Raw genomic sequence first — 17,315 nt, 5'->3', positions numbered from 1 at the left:
CTTAATTAATGAATGTAAACATTTGCAGTGAAAATGTTGATCTTTGTCACTGGTAGTTTTCTTTCATTCCTCCTAACAAGTAATACTTTTATTTCAATGATTCCTAACTTCAAGAAGAAAATTACTTTATGCTTCTATTTTAGTGCTAAATCCATTCTTTTAGAATAATCACAATGACAATTTCTTGGAAGAGCCGTGAGGCTGTGTTCCCCTTTACAGAGCCTTTGCTGCAGTTGAGAATATAGATGTCAGAACATTCCCCTGAAGATGCAGGAGTCAGTGGCGGAAATATTTTCATTAGTATCCTCCCTCCTTTTTGCTTTTTTTTTTTAACGTTCCATGGAAAAGTGAGAAAATTCCAGTTTTATTTCCACTGAATAGAAGGAAGTTAAAAATAATTCCCTCTGCGAGTGCTCTGTAAATGTGACAGTTCAAATACAGGGAATCGTTTACTCAAATTATCTTTTTAATTTAAATTTTCAGAACCCCCCCCCCCCCCAACCCCTAAATTAAGTCTTCTCCCAGACACCAGAGCACTGCAGCGGGACAGCTCTGTCACACAAGACAAGAGCTAGGACAGTAGCTGCTCAGGGCTGCTTTCGTATAAATGTCATGATGACGGTTGGCTCAATTGTTCTTGTCCTTTTGCAATGCATGCGATTTTGTGGCAGTAGGTTACATTTCCAGACGGGCAATGCTTCAGCAATTACACGGAATCAGTACATTCTCACACGACGAGCGTCTCTATACTGCTCACACATGGATGAACAAAGGTAAGAACTCAAAAACGCTGGCTTTGTTTTTATCCTAGCATGTGAGTTGAAGTGTCCCGTGTGGTTTTTGTTGAGTGAGGTGGGTAGCAAGTTAGAGGTTTTGCTGTTGCTTTTACATCAGACACCTTCTATATGTATGCTGCTGCTCATAGCTGGAATTTAACAATCAGAAGTTGGCTCCTGAGTGTCCATCCGCATCTCACTAACCCAACCCATGCACAGGACAGAGGGCTGAATGAAAACATCTTGAAGAAAGCGGGACGACTGGTAGGAGAGCAGCAGTGTTTACATTGTGTGGCCTTAATCCATGGAATGCAGATTTTTGAAAGGCACTGACTGCAAATAATAACGTTTTTGCTCAGAGCTGTTCACAGTCTAACAGGCTGAATAGTAGTATCTCCCAAAGAGAACCACTTATTAGCTCTTAGGGGACACTGGGCCCCCCTAGCAGCATTCTCAGCTCCTCTGCTGCTAGCTGCAGACAGGCTGGAGACCTATTTGGAAAAAAAAAAAAAAAAGAAAAGCCAACAAATCCAGATCTGCAAGGGAAAAAGGAAGAAGGAAATGGCTGGGTGGGAGCAGAGGGATCATGGGGGCTGAACATGTGCCTCAGAGAAAAGGAAATACTGGATTCCCTCAAAGCAGGAGGCAATTTAGGTTTAGGAACACACTTATGAGAAAATGTCATGTAGCAGGATGTTCTGCAGAGGAAGAGGGAAACAGAACTGAGGAGCAGAAGTACCTGCCTTTCACATATGAACATCCTGTCCCCTTGCTGAAGCAAAAGGAGTCCAAATAAACTTTGTTTGGCCCTAGGTTACAGGGAGTACCTGGAATGGCTCTGGTTTAGACTCATGCAGAAAGATGTGGTAGCTGACTTTCTTGCTACAGCTGTCAAGCAGTGCAAGAAAAGGAAAATATAAGAGAAAACCCAGACTATTAACAACTGGATTGAGGATTGCTAGACATTGGCAGTGTTCACACGGGACATAATTTTAAAACAGCAATCATGCTAGGAAAGGATATAGCAAGTTTTTAAAATTTCCCGAAGAAAGTGCTTTTATGTTTCTCTAGGATACAATGGAGTGGTTTCTAAATAGAGAATTTGAGGTCTAATCTCTTTGAGAAGGAAATCCCAGGGAATAGGGCTAAGCTAAATCTTACCTTGAAATCTAGGAAGAGGAGAGATTTCTGCCTGGCTTTAGAGCTAGCCAATAGAGTCACATGGTGACTGCAGTCCTTCATAGGTTTTGGGTTGCTGTTCAGATATGTTTAATGACATCAAATTTTGACATGTGTCGTGCTCGTTTTTAGAATTTCAGTTTGAGTAGTGTATTTAATAGAAAATGGCACAGTATGTTCCCAAAAGTGTCCCAAAGATTTTATCTGTTAGTGTCAGTTCTGCAAAGATGTATTAGTTAACTGTACTGCACAGGAGTGAGGAACATTTCTTGCTAATTTAGGGAGGGAGAAAGCTTGATGACACATGCAAATGGCACATTATATATTTTAAGTTCTGTGTGTGTCGCCTACACTAACTGCATTTGTCCTTTCAACATCTTTTTCGGTTTGAGCACCACCATATTTGAATTTTATGTGACTGTGATATTAATACACCTGTTAAAGAGAAAATGAATTACATAATAACATATTTTTAAAGGTAGGCACCCTTTTGTGGGGGGAAACATATATATGTACGTGCAGCCCTGACGATCTCCGCCTTGAAATTGCTGTCTTTGCCTTTTTTACCTGGTAGCTGTCACTGTGCTTAGGAAGGAGCTGGGTCAACCACTCCACTGCAGGAGTACAAAGTGCTTGGGGTTGTGGGAGACACTAATGCTCAAGGTATTAGAAGCTGTGTTTGCGCATGAATAAACAATCCCAGTTTGATGCAGATATATTTAGCAGTACTGAGCCAGAACTCGAGAGCTACAGCAGTGCCTACATGAAGAAGGTGAAATGGGGTAAGGGCAGTGCTCGAAAGTTCAAGTAGATGTAATTTTCTCTTCCATGAGAGTGGGACTGAAGTGCCAGGGATTGCTGTCCCGTAAAGTTCCAGTTTGACAAGTTACAGATGCCCTGGATAAGTTATGGAAGCTGGGCCAAGCATAAAAGAGCAGCAGGAAAATCTTCCCCCATCCCTGTGTGCAGGCTTGTAAGATGGTGTATGTGGCAACGCTTGCTGTGGTTCCAGAAGTGCTTTGCCATGGTTCTCTCCAGCCTTTCCCAGGTAGTTACTGTGAAGAGGATAATTTCAGCAATTTACACCGAGTCATCTGGATAGGGGAATGCAATGCTGCAATATGTTGTCTGAGGAAGAGATTCAACAGCTAAAACTGCTGCTTCTGTTGGAGAGCAGGAACCATAGATACACTATGAGGCTTAGCCCAGTTTCAAGTTGGAGTACGTGAGAAAGTCCTTTTCTAATTTTATTCTTCAACCGTGGCAGAAAGTATTCCTCTTTCTAGACATTTCTACTGGCTCTGAAGAGACAGCACGCTCTTCTGAGCTGTAAGAAGAATTATTTCATACCTCACAGCAAACTACTTCCTAGTGATGGGTTCAGAAGTGAGCCTTTTATCTCAGATCCAATAGCTTCAATTATTTCTCCATCTCCAGAACCTCCCGGTCCTCTTGTTGTTGTTGCAGAAGAGCCATGTGAGTTTTCCTCCTGGTTGGTAGACAGCAGCGCTGGCACAGATTGTTTTGCAAAGGCTGTTCTAGCAGCCAACCCTACTCTCTTCTTCCCTCCAGCAGTAACTTTTTAGCTTCAGTGTGTTGCCACCGACAGTGTCTGCTGTTGCCAGAAGCTCCCTGGCACAGCATCCTGCCCAGCACTGGGCGAAGCGACGCAGAGATCTTTAGCCCTACAGCAGTCAGACCCTGTTTGTTGTTGTTTCTCTCCGAAAAGCTCAAGAGAGTGTCTCCGTATTTGCAGTGAGGACAATCCGGCCCCGTCTGCAGCTGCCCCTTGCTGTTGCCTGCTAAAGTTTAGGCAGAAAAATGAACGGTGCTGGCTCACCATGCAGTTGTTGCCAAGGGCACAGGAGCTGGTTCCTCACTTCACTCCCCAGGAAGCCTGAGTTGATTTCTACCCTGAGAAGTTTTGGATGCTGGGAGCAGTTTAGCAATGGGTGTCTTGTCCCCAGAGAGCCGTTATAAATAGCCTGACAATGAGCGATGGCTGTGAAGGCAGCGCCGGAACGTCCTAGCGATGGGGACAAGAGGAGAGCAAAGGACACGTGCTCTGAAGTTGGTGATGGCGTCTCCCTTCATGTCCTGCAGCAATGAGATACATGGATTAATTTTAAATGCATTGGTACCATATGGGTCTAAAATTATTTCATGCTATTTAGAACAAGTCCTTTGAGCTAAGGCTGTTGTAAATTCTAATTAGTCTGTGCTAATCTCCATAATAAGCAGCTATTTCTAATGCAGATCTAACTGATGAGGTCTGACAGCATTTTCCACACTGATTTATACGCTGGCAGCAAGCTGGTATCGTGCTAGTATCAGAGTGTTTGCTCAGGTTACAAAAACTCTGCATTTTCTCTACTCTACAGGGAGTTTGTGTTTGCTGCAGGCTCGTGCCTATTCTAGGATTGCCAACTTGTGCCTGTTTGCTTCTATTTATTTATGCAGAAAATAGGGAAAACTCCTTCAGCCGTTCCCGAAGCTCCAGCGTGTCCAGCATCGACAGGGACTCGAAGGAGGCAATCACTGCTTTGTACTTCATGGAGTCCTTTGCCCGAAAGAATGACTCCGCTGTCTCCCCCTGTCTCTGGGTCGGAACAGGCCTCGGTATGGTCTTAATCCTCTCCCTTAACCTGCCCGCTAGTGACGACTTACGGCAGTCAGAGCCGGTCATGGTGTCGCCGAGTGGTAAGAGTGCAGCTCTTTTCCTATTTATTATCTCTCTTGGTACAACAGGGGGAATAACTGCATGATTTTGTATGGCCTTTGGGGCAGAAATTTCTCAATACATGTATCAAGCAGCGGTCACTCACCACGTAGAGGATGCACAGGGAGATAAAGATGCTTGTGAGAGAACTTGCAGCTCCATGAACTGAGTCACTTTGGCTGAAGTCGTTCTGAAGCTTTGTGTCACGGGCAAAATTACATATTTATTGTCATAATGGGGAAATTAGCAGAGTTCCTTCATATTGTGTGCAGGTCTGGAGCCCTCAATGTAAGAAGGACATGGACCTGATGGAGCAGGTCCAGAGGAGGGCCACAAGGATGATCAGGGGGATGGAGCACCTCTGCTATGAGGACAGGCTGAGGGAGCTGGGGTTGTTCAGCCTGAAGAAGAGGAGGCTCTGGGGAGACCTAATAGCAGCCTTCCAGTACCTGAAGGGAGCCTACAGGAAGGCTGGGGAGAACCTGTTTACAAAGGCCTGCAGTGACAGGACGAGGGGCAATGGCTTCAAGCTGGAGGGGAACAGATTTAGACTGGAGATGAGGAGAGGGTTCTTCACTGTGAGGGTGGTGGAGCACTGGAACAGGTTGCCCAGGGAGGTGGTTGAGGCCCCTTCCCTGGAGATATTCAAGGAGAGGCTCGACGAGGCCCTGGGCAACCTGGTCTAGTTGGGGGTGTCCCTGCTGACTGCGGGGAGGTTGGACTAGATGACCTTTGGAGGTCCCTTCCGGCCTGGGCAATTCTATGATTCTATGATTCTATATTGTGAAATTACAGTCCCGTGTACAGCTCTGCTGCAGTCCTGTCTGAGATGCCGCGAACAGTTTGGCTGTCTCACTATCAGAAAGCTGCAGGGAAGCAGAAGGGAGTTCAGGAAAGGAAACAAAAACGTTGGCAGGTTGATGTACCCGGAGAGCTCCTTGGCTGAGTGAGTGACAGATGGTGTGGCAGAGAGAACAGAGCTGAGAGAGGTCAGGTCTGAGGAGAGGCAGCATGCGCTTAGTATGTTTAAAATAAAATAATGACAAAAAGCAGAGGATGCGCAGGAATAGAGGTTTCCCACACCTGTTTTTTTTAGAAAAACAATGCTGGAAGACTTGGACTTCCAGACTAAGGAGAGTGATTTTATTGCTGGGGGGTAAATATCCTGCTAGTCTAATGTGGAGTTAAACAACAGCCTATCTTTGATAGCCTGTATGATATGGATTACTTGATATAGGCTGCCTGCGACCTTTCCAGCACTGGCAGGCTGTTTGTTCACCACCTTCTGTGCTCAGGAAGAAGTGAGCGAGGAAGGCTTGTCACCTTAGCTAGATTAATCTGTTTGCTCTATTTACAAAAGCTGAATGTCAGCCGTGCTGCACGCGTTCGCGGTGCTGACAGCCCCTTTAATTGTGGTGCCAGTGCCAGTGAGAGGAAATTGTATTTTTGCAGGCACAGTCCTGACGCTGAAAGGAGCTGTGCTGACCTTCGCCTGCTTGGACTGCGTGGGGACGTTGACACATCCACCCTATGAAGTATGGAGGGACCCACACAGTGCTGATGACGGTGACAAAACAAGAAAAAGGAAACTTGTCATGCATTCCCCTTCCTCCTCCCAGGATATGGGTGATCATCAATTTGCAGTCATTTGTTCAGAAAAACAAGCCAAAGTCTTCTCATTGCCTTCCCAAACATGTCTTTATGTCCACAACATCACCGAAACGTCCTTTTTATTGCGAGCAGATGTGGTCACCCTCTGTAACAGCGTCTGTCTGGCGTGCTTTTGTGCCAATGGGCACATCATGACACTGAGGTACTTATCTAACTAATCTTGTGGCAAAACTAAGCTAAGAGGTGCCACGGTGCCCTCACGGTCTGCTTGTGTTTGCTCCAGAGCGCTTGGCGCTCTGCGTTGACTGCCCAGGGGGTGCACTGAGTGCCCTGCCCTGCCTGCTGCCCTGCCTCTGTCTCCACAGGGGGAGTTCAGGCAGCTGCACAGCAAAGCAAACTCCTTTATCTCAGAGTTATCCCCCACCCCTGACGGTTGGTGGCACTTGATTTTGAACCACCATAAAAGAAAACCCTGATAATGTTGCTCATTTATGCTGTTAGGTATAGAGGAGTATAGGAAAAGTTGGGCATAGAAAGGGTATTTATTGTTTATCCAGTGTGGAGTAGCAAGTCCCACTCTTGCCATTTCAGGAGATTTTCAGCTCAGAGCACCTTATCATCTCCACCATCGAGCTGACTTTGCAGTAGCCCCCGAGCCATGCCCTCGGCTTGCCGCACCCCCTCTCCCCAGCCGGGCCGTTTACATTTTGGGAGGTGCCATCCCAAATGTTGAACCAGGAGAAGCTGGTGGACAGCAAAGGCAACGCTGGAGCCACCTGCCCGTTGCCGCAGCTGCCCGTGCCATGGCTGCGGGCAGGCCTGACCCTGCAGGCTGCCCAGCTGCGTGCCACAGGCACATCCCGAATCCAGAGGGTAACAGGAGCCGTTGAGGGAAGGCAGCTGAAACTTCTCCATGTGGGGAAACAAAGTGTGAGGGGAAGGCAGCGTGTTTATGGCAGAATCTTTCAGCTTAGAGGTGCACTTTAACCCTTTTTTATGAAAAGTATAAAGTTATATGTGGGTTTAAAATGCAGGCACGGGGCAGGTATACCACGCGTGGCAACCGGTGACTAACCTGGGGATCTGCTTCTCTTCAGCTTGCCCAGCCTTCGCCCGCTGCTGGACATCAACTATTTGCCGGTGACGGACATGAGGATAGCGCGGACCTTTTGTTTCACCAACGAAGGGCAAGCTTTGTACCTCAGCTCTCCCACAGAGATCCAGCGCCTGACCTACAGCCAGGAGATGTGTGACAACCTGCAGGTAGGACTCCAACCCTTACTTTGTTGCTTTTGTGTTTGTGTGGCCTGACCCATCAGATGTAGATTGCCACGGGTTTACTGCTAGATTGCTCAAAATTGTCGTACCGGTCTCCAGTTTCTGTTCAAAAGACAATGTTTTAAAGGGTTAAATAAGTAACAGTGGCATTACCAGAGGTGGAAAGTTGTTGTCAAATGGTGGGGGAAAGGAGCATTTTAGCATTTAGTAATTTTTTGCATTTGAAGCGAAGGCTGTGCTGCGGGAGCAGGACAGTCATGTTCCTCTCCTCTTGTCCTGGATGAAGGATGCCAAAGCAGCAGAGGTGGGTCAGCAGCTCTGTCACTCTTTGGACTTTTTTGTGACACTTGTCACCTTGCTTGTGTGCCCGAGCCCACAGCCTGCTTCCCTCCAAAGGCCTACCCTAGGAAAGGCCAACTGGTAAAAAAATGACTGAAGGGAAGGAAGGGGAAGGTACAAACGGAGAGCAGCTACAGCAGTTGGCACCAGCACGTGTCTAACCACACAGTGCCTCAGTGAAAATATGAATTCCTTCCTGTGTTTTTATCATTTTTTATTTTAACTCTAAAAATATCATTATATCTGCAGCTTTCAGTAGATAGGTGGGAGCATGAGACAAGCCAGTGTGGTTAGTATCAAAAAATATGCTCTGTTTTAGTATATTTTTTTAAGTATTTACCATTGTTTTTACTCCAGTAATTGGTACTCCCCTTCTTCCAGGTGAGCAAAGCATCTCATTGTACATTAAAATACAGTAGCTACAGAAATGGTCTAATTAAAATAATTTATTTCAAGCCAAAGGTCTTTACAATGTTAGATTTGGGTTGGGTGGGTTTTTTTGGAATGAAAATGCAAATTAAAATGTCATTTTGTGAAGAGGAGGAATTGTGAGAGGTTACAGGGAGAAACACGAGTAATAAAAGAGGAAAAAAAAAAAGAGGGGGGGGAATAAGTTCTAGGTTATATAATTAGCAGTGAACTAGGATAGAAATATAAAAGAAATGGTCCTGCCAGCACTCATTATGCCTTAGGGAATAACATGTGCTGAGCTGCTCAACTCACATCACAGCACTGTCTGTCTCAAGTCTGAAAATCACTGTGAGGAGGGAACGTTGCACACAAGCTTTTGCACGCCCAAGAGTCCTTTACTGGGAACCAATTTTAAAATGATCAAAAGGTTTGATCCGTGTATCTTAAAAGATGGAGCTACAGTGGGAGGCTGTAAGAAACTGGATGACTTTTTTATTATTATTATTATTAACCTTAATAGCATCATACAACATCAAAGCAAAGGGAAGCGCAGCCCTTGCTTGTCTGTACTGCCCGACTGTGGCTGCTTAGACCTTGGGCTGGGATGCAAGGAGGGCAGGGAAAGGCTCGCAGAGTCACGAGGTGTGTACAAACAGCAGATGACCCAGGATCACCTGCTGCCTTGGAAAACAAGCCCGGCTGCACGACAGCCTCCGCTTGGGCTCGAAGGGCTGCAGTAATTTTTCTCCCCAGAGCAGGTGCCTGTGCAGAGGCGCAGTCAGCGCCAGTCACGTCACCGTCCCCGCGCTCAGCCTCCCGGGAGCACAGTGCTCTGTGCAGCACAACAGCTGGAGCTGCCTGTTGAGGCTCGGATGAGCAAACACGGAGCTGAGCAACAGGGCAGCAACTGTTCTCATTGCAAAGCCTCACTGGGCTCTAGCACTAATGGGACTGCACGCTTGCTTTATTGGTTTTATCCCGGAGAGCCCGCTTTTCCCAGTACCGCTGCAAATAAATCTCAGCCTGAGCTTTGCTGGGGTCGACTGCTCCAAGATCTGGCTCCGTGGCCGTGCCTTCAGCCGTGCTCACTGAGCATTGCTGATGGCACTGCCAAAATGCACCCTAACAGGGAGGGGGGAGGTTGTATGGAAGGTGATGGGGATTTTTATTTTTAAAAAAAACAAACCACAAAACCAAGAAACCACCAAACTCTCTGAAGTGCTAGCAAGCACTGAACCTGGGTACGCTCTAGAGAGAAACCAGCGAGTGCCTGCCCTGCTTGCCTGGATAATCACTAAAGTGAAACACATCATTCACAACAAATAGTTTATTCCATTATCGCGTCACCTCTGCTGCTTCTAAGTGATTTTTATCAATGATATTTTCACTCTGTATTGCTTTTTTTTTTTTTTTTTTTTCTCTGTGGTAATGAATGTAAGACAGGGCAGTGACAAACCAAGTCCCTTTGAAAGCGTGAGTGAATCCAGTTAGCTCAGGTGTTTGCCTGTCACAAAACACAGTGTTAAGTACTCAGTACTGTTAACACAACAGCCTCTTTTAGAGCTAGTTGATTAGATCCAATGCACGAGGCTTGTTAATGCAAATAAAGCAACCACCTAGAACTGCTTTCACCTCACTAATTTTTCACACGCGCTTTTGTCTGACTCTGCCTAGGACATGCTTGGGGATTTGTTCACTCCTGTGGAAACACCAGAAGCCCAAAACAGAGGCTTTCTCAAAGGACTTTTTGGAGGAAGCGGACAAGCTTTTGACAGAGAGGAGCTTTGTAAGTCATTTATTGGGTTGGTTAGGGTTTTGGTTTTTTTTTTCAAAAATTAATTCATGGGCTTCCCCTGCCCTTGTCATCTGGGAATGGAGTGGTACACAAGATTTAGATCATTGATGAAAAAATGAAGATGGCAGCATGAAGAAAGGGGAGGGTCCTCATTTGCCTTCCCAGGAGTCCCTCACCTGGGCAGCTCCTGTTGAGAAACTGAGGGACATGGTGTAGGGGAGGACTTTGTAGAGTAGGGTAGATGGTTGGACTCGATGATCCCAAGGGTCTCTTCCAACCTAGACGATTCTATGATTCTCTGAATGGGGAGGGCTGGGGGGAGCAGCTCTGACTGCTCTATCGCTCTGCTGGTGCCCAGAGCAAAGTCTTCCTCATTCCTGCTGGTTTTCCATTTCTCCTTGGCAGTTGGTGAGGCCACGGCAGGAAAAGCCTCTCGCAGTCTTGCCCAGCACATCCCTGGATCCGGGGGGATTGAAGGTGTGAGAGGAGCCGCAGGAGGAGTCATTGGGGACTTGACCCGTGCCCGCATCGCCCTCGACGAGAGGGGACAGAAGCTGGGGGAGCTGGATGAAAGGACTGCCAGCATGATGGCCAGCGCCGAGGCGTTTTCCAAACATGCACACGAGGTAGGGGCACAGTTCTCCCCATTCTCCCCATTGGTTTAGGTGCACTCCTGTTAACCCACACGCCATTTTTCCTGCTCCCAAACAATGCAAGTGCCAAAAATAAACTCCCCTCGCACACCCCTTCCTTCATTGTTTTCAGAAATGAGCATCCATTGTTGGCCCCTGAATTTAGAACATGGCACTTCTCATCTCTCACTTTTCTCACTAATTCACTCTGGGTTTTTTTAAGGCACTAAGTGCAGCACATCTCTGCGGTAGGGCAGAAAACAGGTAGGTGGATGTGTATATAGGAACCTTCAGAGATCTTCTTGGGAAGGAGAGGAGAACATTTCTAGTATAACACCGTGTACAGTTATATAGAATAGGGCTCGTCTGGAATAGACAGCTTCTGTGCTTGGAGCTGGAAATGGAAAGCTTTTCCATCCCACGCTGTTAAGGCTGGGAATCAGCTAAAGTGATTTTCATTGCAGATAAAACAACATTAAAGAATACTTCCCAAAATGCTTTTTTTTATTTATTTTTTTTACATTTAAAATGCATCCCATCTCTGGACAAGGCTTTGCATTTCCGTTGGCTCTTGTAAGTGTAAGGCAAAAATATGCAGAAAGAACGTGCCCCGAAATGCAAGAAGTTTAGATTTTTCAGGATGTGTCTGCTGTGCTCCAGAGATAAGCTTCTTCCTATAGGAGGAAAAAAACAAGTTCCTGCTTATTCCCAAACCGCTGTACTTTTTGCAGAAGAAAAATAGTTAAAACTCCCCAGGAAAAATCTTGTAATGAGCAGCAATAGCAGGTCACTTTTTTTTTTTTAATGTAACAGTTATGAACCTAAGTAGAAGGTCTCAGTGGAATCAAGACCTGATGACACTGCTAATAAAGTACTGCATTGGTTTTCCTCTTTTACTTACAAAGCTGTGACAGCTCATGGGCCTAGGTCGTGTGTGACACCTCCTGTGCAGAGCAGTGTCTTACATCCCTTTCTTTGTTCCCTGTTTCTGTAGGTGATGCTGAAATACAAGGACAAAAAGTGGTACCAGTTTTAGACTTTCAAAGAAGTTGCTCGTGGCTTTATTAAGAACACTGTTCAGGGAAGCAACGTTCATTCCCAAATCTACCAGTCACTGGCCAGAGACAGCTTTTTCTCCTAGAAGATGTTTTCCTGTTACTATTCTTGGATTCATCACAGTTGGGAGTCAAGGAGAAACTTTACAGACCATGGGATGGAAGCTGGAATCATGTGGGTCTTAGTCCAACAGCTGGCTCAGGCGGTAGCCAATTTTTTTCCCAAAAGGAACTCAACCATCACTGTGGCATGTAGTTTTTCAGAAGCTGTAGGTATGAACTGTGGGGAGTGTGTCTGGTTAAAAATATTCTGTACAAACTCGAATGTTAATGCACTTATAAAACTTTGCATGACTAATTGACATCTTAAAAAAAAAAGAAAAAAAAAAAGAGAAAAAGAAAGCATGTTGTGACCGAAGAAAAATGGGATTTATTTCTATTCTGAGAAAAAAAAAAAACAAAACAAACTTAAATGGCAAAAAATATTTATTTTTTAAAAGTGACATTACAAGAAGCCAGTACATTTCAAGCATGTTTGCTACCGTTCTCAACACAAAAATGAGTTGAGCTGCATTTTCTTATCTGCTATTTATTTCCCTTGAAAAACCTTGCTTGAAATCAGTGCTCTTTCTTTAACTCCTACCAGAAAAAAGAAATAACTTCAAAATCCTACACCCAAAATTTACAGATTTTTCTTATAGCTAGACAGGCACTATCTGAAATGTCATTAAAACATCAGCATAGATGGTTTATTTGCCATTCAGAGCACATGACATGTTATCCTTATATGTACTTTTTAAAATGTGCTCTAGATTCATCTCGGTTGTCCTTGAAGGGGGCTGTGGCATTTCTTCATCCCTGTGGTGTCTGTATCACTTGGTTGCCTTATTTCTCAGTAGCAGGAATAGAAAACCAGCTTAGGAAATGGCTTCCTGAAGTTGGGAAAGGCAGGATGGGAAACCGCAGGGCTACGAGTTGGAAAGTCCTGGCGAGTTCTGCTCACGGAAGCTGCTTGGCAGTTGGCAGAGCAGTGATTTTTCCAAAGTGGTTGGCTGAAATAAGGAAACTGCACAGCAACCCCCCCCTGCTAAGGCTGGGGAGAGAGATCACAGCAGCAGGACCAAACGATGGGCCAGGGGAGGAGCATGAAAAACAATTGTCAACATCGGGCGCAGAATTGGCACGTACAGAAAACGACACCGCGGGCGCGCGGCAATTGATTTTCTGCTCACGCTGCTGAAAGTCATTTGCTCCTGCTTCAGAGCGGCTTGTTTGGTTTCTACAGTGAATTCTGTGGAAAAACTCTCCAACCTGCAGCTACAGAAGAGAAGAGTAAGTAGAACCGACCTGTCTGTGCAAATAGATTCCTAGTTCCGCGAGCGCGCTGCAGCCCCAGGAGCTCCAGGAGCCTCACTGCCACACAGACCAACTTAAGTTAGAAATTTCTCCAAGACTGGCTTGGAAACAAGGCACTGAAGTCCTGGATGGAGTTTCAAATTAGAAAAGGGAAGTGAGGAAATGGTGGAAAAGCAAGAGTTTAAAAATTTTCTGTAGAAGAGTGACATCCTCTGTCCCTTCAAGGGGTCCCATCCTGACTTCCTTAGTCCTTAGCTTCACCGGCGCTGGTATCATCCCAGCGTTCAGGTGATCTCTCCCAAAGATGCCTTTTCCACATCCTTCCTATTTTTACAAGAAAATGGAGCCCAGGAAATTGTACAGTCCAGAAGTCTGGCTTCACTGTCAGCCCAGCTGCACAAGTTAAAGGGTTGGACCAGATCTGAGGTGTTCTATTTTTAGTTCACAGTGTAGCACAACAGGAATGTCACGCTTTCCAAGATTTTTACATTTCTGAGTGGGCAAAAATCAAAATGATGCCCTGACAAATCTAGCTCAACTGGGCATGAGACTCAACAAGCTCCTCTCTGGCAAAGGAGAAACTGCTCTGTGATTGTGAGAACTGTAGAAAGGTGTTGGGAAAAAGGTCAAAGCTGAAACAAGGCCTAGGTTTCTGCTGAGAATTAAGGAATTGGAGTTGTCCAGGAGCTGTGTGAGGAAACAACAAACTCACGGTTCTGATGCCACCAGGAGGTGGGTTGGGGAACTCCTTCCAGCAGCCACGTCACAGAACCAGAGACTTGAGGGTGTGAGGAAGCACCACTGGAACCAGCATCAAGAATGAGAAATGAGAACAACATTACAGCAATCTTTTGTTTAAATAAACACTCTGCCTGTGCTTTGGCCTGTACTCCAAAACCACTCGTCTCTGGGTAACAAAATCCCTTGGGGCAGCACTCAAACTCTCCAACCGACTTCATAGACCTTATTTTTTCCTGCTTTTACAGAGAAACGAACCAGCTTTCACTAATACCAAGCCAAGGCTGCCGTGCCCAGCGCTACGCTTGCCTCTGCCACCCAGCTGGTGGAAATGGGAAGGCCCTTCCCAGTGTACGCTGTGGGACCAGTTTCCACCATGAACTGGTGTAACGCAGGCAGCCTGGGCGAGTGGTAGCTCTTGTGCTCAGGCAGCAGTTGGGTCACTTGGATGACAAAGAAGCTACTGAGTTTTTGGCTGTATCTATCTCCCATGGGTGGTGAATAGTGCAAAGAGCCCCCGTACCTTGATTCCAGTGGCAGCATCTTCAGGCTGGAGGAGCTGGAGCCCAGTCGCTCTTTTAAGAATGAAATGTAAAAATTTAAGAGCAACTTTTAATTGCTAATCACTACAGCACACCCAGAGAGACAAGTGTCTTCAACAAGTCATTTACACAATGCCTGACTGACTCTGGCTGCCAACAGGCTCTAGCTTAACACCAGGGGGGCCAAAAAAAAAACCAAAACAAACCCACCAGTAGATTTCCATTTGCATTTTTATGCAACAGAGAAATAAGACCCTGCATCCCTCAAACTTACAATTTTTAATACTAAACTTTTAAGCACCTTTTCTCTGGTATTCCCCATCAGGTCACAGCTGTCTCTTGCTTTCCACTCTCACATATTTTACATATTTCCAGACAGTTATAAATTACTATTTCTGTTAAGTTCACCACTTGTGACTATAATTATCAATTTTCTTGTAGTCTGTAGAGATCTAAAAAGTTGTATATGTTTGTATATAGAACATTCTATATATATAAATATATATATGTAATGTATATGTTGTATAAGTTTGTTAGTGCACACTGTTAAATGCTTTCTATCACAATTTATCATGTATGTGGAAAAAAAAAAAAAAAAAAGCAAACCCTTTCACTTAAAAACTTCAATGAGGGAGGAAAAATTCTTGCCTGGTTGATTTATTGTGAAATGAGGGGGAGTGTGGGATTTTTGAAAGGCCTGACCTGAACGCTACTAAAGGCTGTGAGTGAAAGGAAGAGAGATGCAGCATTCCCAGCAACCAGCACAGCATCTGACCTGCCCTGACTTGCTGTAAGAAAATTGAGGACAGTGGCTGTCGCTGGATGTTGAAATCATGTGCTTTCACCTTTCCCACTAAGACAGCACCACCTCAAGCAAAACCCTAAACTTAGCGGTATCTTCAACATCGCAATCCTCGCTTACACTAGACCAGATTGGCTGGAAATAGTTGTTCAATTTCAAATGCTTTTTGTTCAGGTGGAGACCCAGTTCCCTCCCATTCTTACTTACAGGAGCTCTTTATCACAACCACATCCAAAAGCAGACACACACAACTTCCAACAGCCTCTGGGTTCCACCAGGCGTGTTTAATCTTACGCACAGAGCTGTAGATAGACAGAATATACAGAGAAAATACATTACATTAGATTATTTATATATTTTCAGAGTTAGCAAGTCTTCAGTGATGTACAAGCTATTGTATTTTTTAAAAAAAATAAATAAATCGATTCCTAGAGTTTTAACTTAAGCGCCAAATCTTAATTAAAAGACAAGATAAAGGAAAATTTGAAAATCAGGTTTTGTTTTGCATAATGACCTGTTTTCTAAATTTTTTTTTACAATTCTAAAGTTCAACTATGTACATGAATTAGACATTCCCTATATTACCAGAATATAGCTTGTTAGACAAATATTCAACAGAAACACTCCATTTACTATGTTGTATAAAATTATCACAAATAGAAATTCTTTTAAAACGGTTTACATATTCCTTTTAGAGAAGCCCCTTCACATCACATGTACATTGTATCAAAGATATACATACAAAAATATTTTTTTAGTATACAATTTAAGTGGAGAAAACACTGCAGCTTAACCAAGAGCTGTGTTCAGCCTCAGGACTCCTCCATTTATAAACTCTGTGTATTGTAACACAGGCAAACAGCCAAATTTCAGTTGATTAGACCCCTTAAATACCCCAGCTCCTCCCCCCCGATCCTGTTCCAGACCCTAAAGGTGAATTCAAGCACAGTATATTTCAGTCTCGAATGTTTTTTTGCCTTGGTATGGTCTTAGTAAGAACACACTCTCTCTCATTAAGGAGCTACGCGTGGCCATTTGTAGTCAACTCTTCATCTTAGGTGTATAAGCAATAGTCACGTAAATGAGTGTTTCCATTCATGTGTTTTGTTTTGTGATTAAATCAACAAATCAAACATTGTACTTTTTTAAATAGCAACCAATATTCAGATTCAGTGTCAAGGAAATGTGGACAGAGTACGTCTGGGGTTTGTTAACGAGTCATTACCTGTATCTCAGAATGAAGGCTAATGGGGGGGTGAACCACACACTCCTGTGCTAACCATGTCCTGTTTCCACAGGTATCCGAAATCAGTGTCACAAAAGGAAAACTAAGGCATCTTTCACTGAGGCTGTTTCGAGTCCCCAGTAGCCCCAGAGCCAACCCCGGGCGCCCCAGCCGTACCGCAGGGTGATGCCTCCCCACGCCAGCCCCGGCAGGAATGTTTGCTGTCACCGCAGCCCGCGGCGAGGAAATATTTTCCAAGCAAAAAAAAAAAAAAAAAAAAAAAAAAAGAGGAAAAGAAAATAAAGGAAAGAAATTATATTAGTCTGTGTAGATCTCTTTTTTCTTTATAGTGTTTCAAAGGTGCATGGCTTATGGAAAGGCTGTGGGTGGCCTTTACACCACTCAGTCACTCAGGAACAGGGAAAATGCAGCCCTGGTTGTTGCTGGGGGTGAGGGTGGGGAGAGCCCCCCACTTCCTCTGGCAGCTCCCACAGGGACAGAACCTGGGCTCCAGCTGCAGGGAGCTCACACGGAGCTCAGCAGCATCCCACCAGGCCCCAGGAACATCAGCCTCGTACCGGGGCTTCTCAGCTGACTGAGAGCACCCTTCACCCCACTACAGGTTACAACCAGTCACCTACGTGCTGAAACCTCAGAAGGGCAGAAAAAAAGACCTTGTTTCAGGGCACTTTACCAACCAACGTGTTTGAGTCGCTCTGCCAGGAGAGGCTCAAATTCCAGCCAAAGCTACGGAGCTTCCAGCTCCCTCTTTTCAGCTATGGAATTACAGGGGAAAAAAAAACTGCAGGAAAAACTCTACAACCCTCTTCTTGATGAAAGGCAAATAGCATGGGAGA

At 45.0% G+C, this 17,315-nt stretch overlaps 1 protein-coding gene across 8 annotated transcripts in view; it reads left to right on the top strand.

The window, feature by feature from the left end:
- The window catches only part of STXBP5L (syntaxin binding protein 5 like), a 199,625-nt gene extending 183,024 nt beyond the window's left edge, over positions 1 to 16,601 (top strand). For 5 of the 8 annotated variants that reach the window (XM_014957184.1, XM_014957183.1, XM_014957182.1 and 2 more), the window contains 7 exons: positions 675 to 773; positions 4,416 to 4,655; positions 6,127 to 6,487; positions 7,383 to 7,548; positions 9,988 to 10,099; positions 10,514 to 10,734; positions 11,735 to 16,601. In XM_014957184.1, the coding sequence (XP_014812670.1) occupies positions 675 to 773; positions 4,416 to 4,655; positions 6,127 to 6,487; positions 7,383 to 7,548; positions 9,988 to 10,099; positions 10,514 to 10,734; positions 11,735 to 11,776 (1,241 nt within the window). In that variant the 3' untranslated portion in view covers positions 11,777 to 16,601. The remainder of the gene's footprint in view (positions 1 to 674; positions 774 to 4,415; positions 4,656 to 6,126; positions 6,488 to 7,382; positions 7,549 to 9,987; positions 10,100 to 10,513; positions 10,735 to 11,734) is intronic. The other 3 variants (XM_014957186.1, XM_014957185.1, XM_014957188.1) reach the window with 1 other exon arrangement.
- The last annotated feature ends 714 nt before the right edge of the window (positions 16,602 to 17,315 follow it).

Source organism: Calidris pugnax, unplaced genomic scaffold (assembly GCF_001431845.1).
Source record: "Calidris pugnax isolate Ruff unplaced genomic scaffold, ASM143184v1 scaffold225, whole genome shotgun sequence".
Taxonomy (NCBI): Eukaryota; Metazoa; Chordata; class Aves; order Charadriiformes; family Scolopacidae; genus Calidris; species Calidris pugnax.
This window is presented reverse-complemented; position numbering and strand designations above follow the sequence as displayed.